Source organism: Gopherus flavomarginatus, chromosome 9 (assembly GCF_025201925.1).
Source record: "Gopherus flavomarginatus isolate rGopFla2 chromosome 9, rGopFla2.mat.asm, whole genome shotgun sequence".
Lineage (NCBI taxonomy): Eukaryota > Metazoa > Chordata > Testudines > Testudinidae > Gopherus > Gopherus flavomarginatus.
This window is the reverse complement of record NC_066625.1, coordinates 17,473,599-17,486,196: the sequence shown is the minus strand read 5'-3', so window position 1 is coordinate 17,486,196 and position 12,598 is coordinate 17,473,599. Positions and strand designations below refer to the sequence as shown.

Below are 12,598 nucleotides of genomic sequence, written 5' to 3'. Positions count from 1 at the left end.
TGCAAGATCAACCTCTTACAGATGAAGCAAGATCAAGCAAACATGGTAGCTTACTTACACCATAGGGGATGCAAGCATTATACATATGAAAAGTTAAATAAAGCTTAGTTTATGAATAAGAAGAAATGAAGGAGCAATCAGTGGCTCTTCAACATACTGCTTCACAAATGTAGTTTGCATTGCAGTAGGTACTTAGAATCCCCAAACCCAGAAAATGTATTTAAAATATTTCTTTGAGACTTGTACTCAAAAATAATTATATTAAGTAAATCTATATTTTCATAAGAGAATTCCCTGTCCCTTTATATTCCTGGGCACAAACCTGGGTTGAATTGTTAACATCTATATTGGGAGGTTAGAAAGGATTAATTTAAAAATGTGTTTCAGTTATGATAGGCTTGTATGTAAGGATATTTTCGTCAGGTACAAGTGTGACTGTTGGGAGGTGTTTAAGTAATGTAACCTCTGCCAAATATGCACATTAGTTAAATTTATCACTACTCGGGGCCTTATATTAGAGACAAGATCACAAAATGTTTAGCAATGTATAATTTTTTAATAGATAGTATAGATTCATTAGAGCTAGGAAGGTCATGCTGGATGTATGTACTGGAATTCTTGTGTATCCTTCCGAGTAAGTGGTCTGAAGGGATTGGCTGAATGCATATTGTCTGCATTTCAAAAAAAATTGATAACATACCATGCATTAGATTGGTCTCTGAAGTCAGAGAGCATGGCATATAGGGGAAAACTCTTAACAGAGTAATGTTAATGGTCTTGACGACTCTACTCATTTTTTGGCTTTGCTCTGGGACTTAAAAAGAAAGCTTATGCACGTTTTGCTTGACGCAGCATTCTGCAAATGAACATGGATGAAAGCTCATCTCATAAAAATATAAACTGTGTGAATTGTATTGGAAACAGCTTTTGCTTAAATTGGCATTTCTGTATCTCTAGCTGGTGACCACCATTTTTCTGAAAAGCGACATCATTTGTGACACCAACAATATTGGAACCTTGATCAGAGAGTGCAAAGCAATCTCTTCTGTGTAATTACTGTGATTTGGTAAATTTAAACTCAGCTGTTCAAATAAAAGTTGACTCCAAAACACCATCGATTCAAAACCCAAAGGTGGTAGACCTATTCCATTATTCCTTTAATGTAGAATTGAGTTTTAAGACAATTTGTTTTATGTTGGTCTTCTGAAAGAGACATGAAAAGCAGGTCCTGTCCATGCTGCATGGTCAGTATACACCCCAGGACATATTTTAATGAGTAGATACTTTTCTAGTGTCTTTGATAAAAAATGGTCTTATCTCTCTCCTCTTATGCAGTGTGCTGTGCCCCAGTTGGCTTCTAAACCAGACCTGAATGCATTTCATTGTTGCTATGTGTAGATATGACCAAAAAGTTACTGTATTGAGTGTATTAGATGAGGCAGGATTTATAATGTCTATAATTTGTAAAGTGTTTTGTGATTCCTTGAGATCAAAGGCATGTAAATATCAAATGTCATTATTTATTATGTATGTATTCTGACTGTTTAAACTAGAATTAAATCAGAATAGAAGTGATTTACCTTTATCTCTGACAAGGTATTCTTATACTTCTGCCGTCATCAGTGATGTCCCTTTTCAGAAGATACAGACGCCTCCAAAAGGCTCAGAATAAATGAGTGTGACCCAGGCAATCAATAGAATGTTTGCTGCATTTACAGCAAATGTACATTCATTCTAAGAGGTTTGAGATTTTTAAAAGAAAAGTTGCAGTCTGACTTCAAAACTGGACTTGTTCAATCCTTCACATTTTCGTGTTCTTCAGTGGGATGAAGAAATGGATTCATCCCCATGCTTTGATTACTTGCAAAAAGATTTGCATGCTGGCTGTTTTGCAGGTTATTGTCTGGTTAGAATTATATTGTGTTTATAAAGCAGAACTAATTTGCTGGTGTATTGCCAAAGTAAAATTATTTGCTGAATTATTAAAAAGTTGATATATTGTAATTGGAATTGACTCTTAGATTCATACGAGCACCTTTACTGAAGGTGTAATACATGTATTCCATTCTTTTTTTCTCTCATTTCTATGTAAAATTGCATTGTTCTAGGAGCATGTGTTCATTTTTTGCTTTTAATATTGGACCCCCAAATATACAGAGTCTCCTTTCTGACCCTATCTCAAAGCTCTTATCTTTGCTGAAGTTTGATTTTTCATTCTGTGACCAAACATTTTGTGTCTAGCAGTCACTTTGTGGCGGATGTGTGAGATGTTGCGTTTTACTCAGATATCTGAATGTGTCCAACTCCTATCAGTCTAAGGACTGGAAATTTCAACAGTCTTTCATAAATCATGAGATCTCTCATATGGCAAATTAGCTCTTGTATAGCTGCTAAGTAATGAGAACTGAGATAACTGCAATGCTATAGAGCGAGTAATACTATTTTCTAAGTTTTATTGACCATATTCAGCACTTAATTACATCCTATGCTATCCCTTGGGCCAAATTCTGCACCAACATACATTCTGTGCCCCTTCAGTGGGGTAGCACGAAGCGTAAGTCATTGCAAACTTAGGCCCTATGGACTTTACCCTGCCTTTCAGGCATTATCCCATGTTGAGTGACACCATCTCAGGACCATTTCAGAGAGGCATTCTTCTTGCGGAAGAGTGCCCCCATTGCTGCGCTCTTTCATAGGATGATGTGTTGCTACAAAATATCCTCCTACTTCTTTTCAAGCTCATTTGCCAGTCTCACTCCAGAGCTCAGTGGGATGAACAGCAAGAGTAGTTCCTGCACTTACGATAGACGCTTACAGGAGACACAAAAGGAAGGGATCTTCTTGTGCACTCCCTCCCTCCTGAGCACCCACTTAGGGGCTGTAAGGACCTGCTCGATGGTTGGATTTTTCTCCATTAGCCACTAGAATCATTGTCTTTCTCCTGAATATGTAAAGATCAGTAGTGTACCCCTGCCACCCACCAGAACACATTTTGACATAGGTTCAGTTATAAATCGCACACTTCACTTTTTCAGCAAATTTGCAGTAAGGAATAAGTGCTGTTATTTCTTTGGGATAGAGCAAGCCCTGTTCCTTTACCCTCCTGCAGGCCCTTCCCCCCAACTCTTGTACACATGGGAAGATTGATTCCATGCAACTAATTAACTATACTGATTTGGTAAAACTTATATGTGAGAGCATCAGAGAGACACAATACATGTTTTGTGAGTCTAGGAAACCATCCAGTGCATGGACTTGTCCTGTATAACCTACCTGCAGGAGTATCAGAGGGGTAGCCATGTTAGTCTGGATCTGTAAAAGCAGCAAAGAATCCTGTGGCACCTTATAGACTAACAGACGTTTTGGAGCATGAGCTTTTGTGGGTGAATACCCACTTCGTCAGATGCATGTAGTGGAAATTTCCAGGGGCAGGTATATATATGCAAGCAAGCTAGAGATAATGAGGTTCTGTGGGAGGAATAACTGATAAGGTTCATAGAAATGAGTTTTGATTTTTGTAACCATGAAAATATAGTTTTGGCTAGTAACACTAATACTATTTTTCTGATTTCAAGTGTTCATATTAAACATGTTAAAGTGTAGCAAACTATGCAGAGCTGGTTTATTGGAGCAAAGATAATGTAGTATTATATGAGCTATATGATGTCAGGTCACTGAGTAAAATTCTTCTCTGTCAGCATTCATTTTGTAACCTTGCATTACATTACTGCTCTGTCATTGCACTGTCTACAATATAACAAGTGCCTCCTCTGAAATGGATTAAAAACTACTCCAGGGTTCCAGCTATTGTAGGTAGCTTTCTTGGTTTCAAGGCACAGGAAATACATCCTTGGTGGAAAGAATGCTTTTGCTAAATAACGTTCATGGTCTCCCTTAAGAATTTTTAAACTAATGGAGATAGAGTCTTGCTCTCAAGGTCTGTCATAAAAGAGGAAAAAGATTGGAAATGTAACAGACTACCACCACATACGTTAATATTAATTACAGTATTATCTAAAATTAAATGTGAGGAGGCTTCCCAGAAACTGAATCTGTGAGTGCATTGGAAACAAGAATGTATTGAGGACACCACTATTGAGAGGGGAAACCGGGTTTGTTAATATTTGTTGTTAACAGCCATGATCTTTGTAGGGCCCTAAATCACAATGCAGTTTTATGTACCTAGAGCTTATAAATAAAAAACAGAATCTGCATTTTGATAACTATCATAATTCAGGTAACATCTGGTATAGGTTCAGCTACACAGGAGAATCTGCTTAATTGTCATTGGCCATCCTGATAAACAGTTTACGGCCTGTTCCTGCTCCCGTTGAAGTAAGTGGGGCTGTATCTATGCTTTGGATTTTCTGAAATTCTCCCAGAGTTGCTCTAGCATTGGTGCTAGGAATGGTGGGAATGCTAGAATAGACCAGCTGTAGGCATGTTTACCACAAAGTCATCTTACCCTGCTTTCAGCAGGTCAGGATGAGACAATGGTAAAAAAAAATGAGGTGGGTCTAATACTCCCACTGTTGTTCATACCAATGGAAGCGACACCACTGCTAGACCAAGGGTTAGAGCATTTCATAAAATTTTAAATGTAGACATGGCCTGGGAGTGTTGTCATTATCTTCAATGGGAGCAGGCCCTTCATATGGATGTTTGACAAAGAATAGATGTCATGAATGTGACTCTAAATAATGGATTAATGGCATGCCTCTTTGTGAAAGTCTATTTAAATTGTAGGACCGGGGTTGTCTGCAAGCCTATTTGCAACTGTTAGCAGGTGGGAATTGGTTTCTTAGCATTAATTTCCTGCTGCATGGCTCTTTGTTTGCTTCACGTTCCTCTCCTGCTCTATTACGGCTGCTCAGTGGGTTGGTAAAGGCCTTAATGCTTTTAAGAACAATGCTTAATTTTTTAAACAATTCAGGAAATATGTAACAATGTGTCATTACATAGCATTCAGAGGAGTCCCTGCTAGCCATAACTGGCATATGTTTTCAACAGAGTATGTCAATTATGTGGGTTTTGCTTCTGTATAGACTGAATTTTGTAAGCCCTTGGGGCTAGATTGTGCGTTTACAGCTGGCCCTCTATAATGAGCAGCCCAGGGAAAGAATTGTGCCTCAGAATGTCTTATCTGCTTTTCTTGAAACCATATGTCATTGTGACTTATTCTACACCTTTTGTAGTTATTCTTGATTTCCAGTTATAAGTTTCATTATGCTTAGTTGCATAGATTTGTTATAGTAAAAACATTGATCATTCATTTAGGGAGGACACAGGTCCATTTCTTACAGGACCGTGTTTTTCCTTTCCCAGGTCCGCTGTGACACTGAGGTACAAGAACTGCGGCAATGGCAAAAGCAATTGAGAGAGGACAAGAACATTATTAAAAGAGTGCAAGAGTTCTGGACTAAACAGGAAACCAAAGGTAGGTTGCCCAAACCAGGGATTAAAGACTTTGTAATTTAAATGTTAAACATTTTATATGCACTCAGAGGTATTTACCACAGTGATAAATGGATCACAAATGACAATCCAGGCAAGGCATAGGTTTTACTGAAGTACTTTACTGCTCCTTCAGAATTCCTAGCTGCGTTTGTAACTTGAAATGCTAATGCAAAATACAGTACTGGGCTAGATCCTCAGCTGGGGCAACTTGTCATAGTTCCATTGGCTTCAATGAAGCTATGACAAGTTACACCAGCTGAGGATATGACCCAGTATCTCTTAGGGCCCACTGGGCTCAGACTTCTCTACTAGATACCACCACATTTAAATACTGATGTTGCTAGCAGGATTCTAACATGGTTTTCCTGAAGATGAGGACTTTTCTGTCTGAGAACCATTATACTAGTGTTATTCAAATTTTACCCTTTGTGCAGTGTAGTTTATTTGTATAAAGATTCTCAAGAAAAGAACTGGGAAAAAAATTTCCAGGGAAATCATGTTAGAATGCTGCTGCTGCTAATAACTGTATAACCAACTGTTTGATCCCACTGTGGACAGGACTTTACAGATGGCATCAAAGTTTACCCTCCGTTTGTCTTCATATGTGCAAGCACATTAATAGAAATTAGAGACTAGGTGGATCATGATCCCTGTGATCTACTGTAAAGTACAGACCCTTTAGAACTGTTCATTTAGGGCTTGTCTACACAGCTCCATTGTAGAGCACTCTAATGCAGTGCTTCTCAAGCTATCTGATGTGGGGGACTGGCAATTTTTTTTTCCAATGTGCCAGGGACCGGTGCCATATTATTATCCTATTTGACACTCTTATGAGGAAACTCGCCGCGGACCGGCAGCCGATGGCTTGCAGACTGGCACCAATCCACGGACCACCACTTTGAGAAGCACTGCTCTAATGCGTTGTGCTCTAACTGCCTCATATTGACCCTGCTGGCATGAACTGAAAGAGACCTAGTTTGCATTAATGTAGTTCTGTCTGAAGCAAGACTACGTTGGTGTGAACAAAGCACCTTTTCATTCATGCCAGCAGGGTGTACATGGGGCAGTTAAAGTGCAACATGTTAGAGTGCTCTACAATTCACACCTCTGTAGTCTGAACTCCAGTGACACACAGACAAGTGATAGTGAAAAAATGAGTTGGGAGCCCTGAATTGTTTGTTGGTTAACTGGACTTTCCTCGTTCCAATTCACGGAACATGCTTACATGGAGTTCTTTTTAACACAAGGAGTGAACAAAATAGTTAGAAATTCTGAACACAAGTTTCCCCTGATAAATTCAGGTAACTATGGGCTTGTCTACATCACAAAGTTGCAGCGCTGGTGAGGGGGTTACAGCGCTGCAACTTAGGAGGTGTACACATCTGCAGGGCACCACCAGCGCTGCAACTCCCTGTTTGCAGCGCTGGCCGTACTCCCGTTTTGTCTCGGGTGTAGAGGATCCAGCGCTGGTGATCCAGCGCTGGTAATCAAGTATAGACACTTACCAGCGCTTTTCTTGACCTCCGTGGAATAAGCAGGTATCCCAGCATACCTGAGGAAGCCTCTGGTAATCAAGCTGGTCTCCTTCCCCGGCTTGCTCTCGCGTTCCCCGAACCCCGAGCAAGCAGGTCTCCTTCCCTGAGGTTTGCTGGGTGGTTCCGGGAACGCGAGAGCAAACCGCGGCGAAGCTGGTCTCCTTCCCCGGTTTGCTCTCGTGTTCCCCGAACAAGCAGGTCTCCTTCCCTACGGTTTGCAGGGTGATTCGGGGAACGCGAGAGCAAACCGTGGCGAAGCTGGTCTCCTTCCCCGGTTTACTCTCGCGTTCCCCGAACCCCCGAGCAAGCAGGTCTCCTTCCCTGCGGTTTGCTGGGTGGTTCGGGGAACGCGAGAGCAAACCGGGAAAGGAGACCAGCTTCGCCGCGGTTTGCTCTCGCGTTCCCCGAACAAGCAGGTCTCCTTCCCTGCGGTTTGCAGGGTGGTTCGGGGAACGCGAGAGCAAACCGCGGCGAAGCTGGTCTCCTTTCCCGGTTTGCTCTCTCGTTCCCCGAACCCCCGAGCAAGCAGGTCTCCTTCCCTGCGGTTTGCAGGGTGGTTCGGGGAACGCGAGAGCAAACCACGGCGAAGCTGGTCTCCTTTCCCGGTTTGCTCTCGCGTTCCCCGAACCCCCCTTGAAGCCGCCCAACAGCGCTGCAGTGTGGCCACATCTAACACCACTTGCAGCGCTGGTTGCTGTAAGTGTGGCCACTCTGCAGCGCTGGCCCTATACAGGTGTACTAATACAGCTGTAACAACCAGCGCTGCAAAATTGTAGATGTAGACATACCCTATGTTGAAATGAAGATTTTTGAAGTCTGATCATTTCTCAATTAGTAATGTAGAAAAAAGTTCTGTTAGTTTCATTGTTTTATATTTAGCTGTTCTTTTTAATTAAGTAGAGTTTATCATATGTGGTGAAACTCTCCTCAGCTGGCTCAGTCCCTTTTTGCCTTGGAGACACAGACTTGGGCAAAGCAAAGTCCTTCCCGGTCATGCAGGGTCTGGCTGATCCTTTTCTCAGTCAGTCCCTTGCTCTGTTTTTCTCCCCTTCTGGGGACTGAGCGCAGTCTTCTTTGCTGGAAGAGTTCGGAGTCTTGCTGCACTTACTTGCTAGCAGCTTTTTTTTATTATTTTTTTTTCCTCCCTCTCTTCCCTCCCCTGGCTTCCCTGCCAGGGAGGGTTTAAAAAAGTCTCCAGCAATTGGGGCCAGCTGAACCTAATTAGTTCCCTGGTAACCCCTGTTCCAGCTGAACTTTATTTCTCCATGGCTATCTCCCCTCAACGGATAGGGAGAGGCTTTTTAACCCCTCTGGGACTAATTACTACCCCTCCCTTGGTAGCTATTGTTCCTGGGTTTGCCACACATATTAAGGTGCTTATTTGAAAACATAACGAGTTCTGGAATAAAAAGCTTGTTATTCTCAAGCAGTATCCCGCATTAGATATGACATTTAAAAATATCTGAATGTAAAGAACATTTAATAATTTTATTATCCATAGAACTTAGATTCTGCTGTAAATGATTAACCACATGCAATTCCTACAATAACTGATATTGTCGAAGATCTTCTATAGCTATTGCTAATTCCAAAACAGTTCTGTTTTCCATAATACAACACATGCTATTGTATGAAGTTGTTTAATTATAAAGTAATCTGTGCTTCGTAATTGTAAGTGGAATTTATAACAGCCAGGTCATTAATTTAATGTGCTGCAATTATTTTTTTCACTGATGTTTCCTCTGCATCCACTTGTTGTCCCTCAGTCACAAGCTTATTACCCTAGATGGAGAGCATGAAAATTGCATTTTCTTCCTTGTGTTTGCTGCTTGTACCCTGAGATTTCACCTGTTTGTATCTTAAAATCCTTCCATGGGAACTTTAGCCTGAGGATGAATATTTGTGAGAGGAAAATGTTCCTCAGAACATTGTCTTCTAAGAAGGGCAGCTCCATTCTCAGCTGTAAATGTCCATTACTAATGATTATCATTGTGACCATTGTGGCTACAATATCATTGTCATAAGCTCTTTGGTTCCAATGTTGCACAGTTTAGTTATTTTCCTTAGTTATTTTCTTTGCATAGTGCCATTAGTGTACTGTACATTCAGGCCCTGATCATGCAGGATTTTCCCATGTGCTGGACCTCTGCACTTGGTAAAACCCCACTGATTTCAGTTGGGCTCCATGTGGGCTCCTCTGTGGGATTTGTTGCAGGCTTAATGCCTTTATCATTTTTATAATGATGCCGAATATAAAAAAGTGATTGCATATATTGTAGAGTTCCTCATGTAACTGTATCTTAGATTCCCTAAACTCCCTTCTCCCCCTCACCCTCAGAAGACTATTAAATGTGTATTGAGCTTCCTAAAAATGTGTGAATGTATAGAATTGCTTCCTATTTTTAACGACATATGTGCATGCATTGCATGGTAGTCTTGAAAAGATACAGTCAAGGTGACATTGTAATTATATTTTTGTAGTGAAGCATTCTGATAATATATGCTAAACACCTGCTAGAACTGCAGTCAGAACTGGAACAGACCATCAGTAAAAGGCAATCAGCGTGTACCAAATGATTTTTTCCACTAGATTTATTTTAACACATACATAGTTATATGCATACAATACGGATGTGTATATAAATATCTTATTAAATAGTGCCATTGTAATTAGATTTCGTCTTCCTCTCTTCAGTATTCCTGGTGAAAACAGGAACATATGAACTCATTTTATGCAACAACCATGCGGATAACTACACCCAAGGGTTCTGGGTGAGGGTATTTTCAGCTGTTGTATTGGATCTGTGGCATAATACTGACTTTCTCACATTACACTGAGTCAAACTCTTCTAGGACAGATAAAGTGTTAAATTGCCATAGCTGCATCCATCCATCCATCCAGTTGTTTGTTTGTTGATTCATTCACTCTGAATGATATATTTTTAAACGTTGTGATAAGAATTGAAAAAAAAAAAAAAATTGAACAAAGTCCAGCCTGCATGAGGTTGCTACCATATTGTTTACTTCAACAAAATGTGCTAATTTGTAAACTCACTTTGCAGCTAGAAGCTGTATTTTTTGATTTGGTGATAATCATCCTATCACATGATTTTATCAGGACACGTGCATCCAGGATATATATAGTCCCATTGACTTCAAAACAGAACTTTAGTGGAACTTAAGTGATGCATAGGCTTTCTGTCACCCCACTGTATAGAGGACAAAGTTCACATTTTATGAATGAGGCTCTATTTTTAACATTGAGGCAAAATGTGATTATAATTTGTAGCTGGATATTTCAGGACTTGGTGCTGGTGTCTCTTCCTCCAGTTGTCCATCACACACATTCCTATCATGTATTCAGTAATAAAACACTTATATTGGAATATATTTTCACTGTAGTACTTGAAGAGCTAAATTCACAGCACTTGTCAGCATCAACAATTTTCACCCAAAGAATCACCAGGCTCCACTGATCGGGTGCATCAAATAGTAGCAGGTAGCGTTGGGTAAATTTTTAACTAAACAATGAGGAATGGCAGCCACTGCAGCCATTCTAGACATCTACATGAAACACAGGAATTGACTGTAAACAGCAATACCAGTAGGTTGCATCTGACAATGAAAGGCAGGTCTGAGTCTGAGGTCAGTCAATGGAAGTTCACTGTTTTTTCTTCCACAATATAAGTAGAATTTTTTGAGAACACCAGGATGGAAATCACAGAGGTTGTGAAGCACCAATTAAGGATGAATTGGATGCACACAACTCATTAAAAAAAAATCTTGATAATTAGAGCCATCATAACAACTAAACATTATTTCAATAGAATTTTCCAAAATATTTTTTATATGAATTCTTTCAAACATTCTGGTGTTATGTCAAGGACTGCTCTGGTGCTCTGGATCTAAAGATGACTGTGTATGTGTATAATAACCTTAGTCCCAGATTTGGACCTTAGCGTCCAAGATATGGGGGTTAGCATGAAAACCTCCAAGCTTAGTTACCAGCTTGGACCTGGTACTTGCTGCCACCACCCAAAAAATTAGAGTGTTTTGGGGCACTCTGGTCCCCCTGAAAAACCTTCCCTGGGGACCCCAAGACCCAAATCCCTTGAGTCTTACAACAAAGGGAAATAATCCTTTTTCCCTTCCCCCCTCCAGGTGCTCCTGGAGAGATACACAGACACAAGCTCTGTGAACCCAAACAGAGTGAATCTCCCTCTCTGTTCCCAATCCTGGAAACAAAAAGTACTTTCCTATTCCCCCCAGAGGGAATGCAAAAATCAGGCTAGCAATCCAACACACAGATTTCCCCGATTCCTTCCTCCCACCAATTCCCTGGTGAGTACAGACTCAATTTCCCTGAAGTAAAGAAAAACTCCAACAGGTCTTAAAAGAAAGCTTTATATAAAAAGAAAGAAAAATAAGTACAAATATTCTCTCTGTATTAAGATGATACAACACAGGGTCAATTGCTTAAAAGAATATTGAATAAACAGCCTTATTCAAAAAGAATACAAATCAAAGCACTCCAGCACTTATATTCATGCAAATACCAAAGAAAAGAAACCATAGAACTTACTATCTGATCTCTTTGTCCTTACACTTAGAAACAGAAGACTAGAAAGTAGAACTACTTCTCCAAAGCTCAGAGCAAGCAGGCAGCCAGAAAACAAAAGACCTTAGACACTCAATTCCCTCCACCCAAAGTTGAAAAAATCCAGTTTCCTGATTGGTCCTCTGGTCAGGTGCTTCAGGTGAAAGAGACATTAACCCTTAGCTATCTGTTTATGACACGCCCCCCAAATTGCAGACAGTGGGGAAGCTCACTGGCGGCGATTTCCTTCTAGAACTTGAAAATAAACAGATTAATACAACACATACACCTTTACATATACTTATAAGTATATAACTAACAGACTTCTACATTTTAAGAACACTTTTTAACATGAGCACTGCTCCTATACCACGCTCAGATGCATCGGTGGTTACTAGGAATGGCTTGTCAAAATCCGGGGCCCTGAGCACAGGGTCAGACATGAGCGTTGCCTTAAGTTGGGTAAAGGCCTTTTGACACTCATCAGTTCACTTAACTGCATTTGGCTGGGTCTTTTTGGTGAGGTCGGTCAGTGGGGCAGCGATTTGGCTGTAGTGTGGTACAAATCGCTTGTAGTATCCGGCCAAGCCTAAGAAGGATTGGACCTGCTTCTTGGACCGTGGGACAGGCCACTTTTGGATAGCATCTACCTTGGCCTGTAGGGGGTTTATGGTTCCTCGACCCACCTGGTGCCCCAGGTAAGTCACTCTGTTTTGGCCTATTTGACATTTTTTTGCCTTAACAGTTAGTCCTGCCTGCCTGATGCGCTCAAAGACCTTTTCCAGGTGTAGTAGGTGTTCGGGCCAGGAGTCTGAAAAAATGGCCACATCATCGAGGTAGGCAACTGCAAATTCTCCCAGTCCAGCTAGTAGACCATCTACCAGCCTCTGGAAGGTGGCGGGTGCATTTGGAAGGCCGAAAGGAAGGACATTGAATTCATACACCCCCGCATGGGTGACGAATGCTGACCTCTCCTTGGCAGGTTCATCTAGCGGTACTTGCCAGTACC

At 40.9% G+C, this 12,598-nt stretch overlaps 1 protein-coding gene across 2 annotated transcripts in view; it reads left to right on the top strand.

The window, feature by feature from the left end:
- Positions 1-12,598, top strand: part of IQCK (IQ motif containing K) — a 99,912-nt gene that overhangs the window by 58,590 nt on the left and 28,724 nt on the right. For both annotated transcript variants that reach the window (XM_050968750.1, XM_050968751.1), the window contains exon 8: positions 5,326-5,437. In XM_050968750.1, the coding sequence (XP_050824707.1) occupies positions 5,326-5,437 (112 nt within the window). The remainder of the gene's footprint in view (positions 1-5,325; positions 5,438-12,598) is intronic.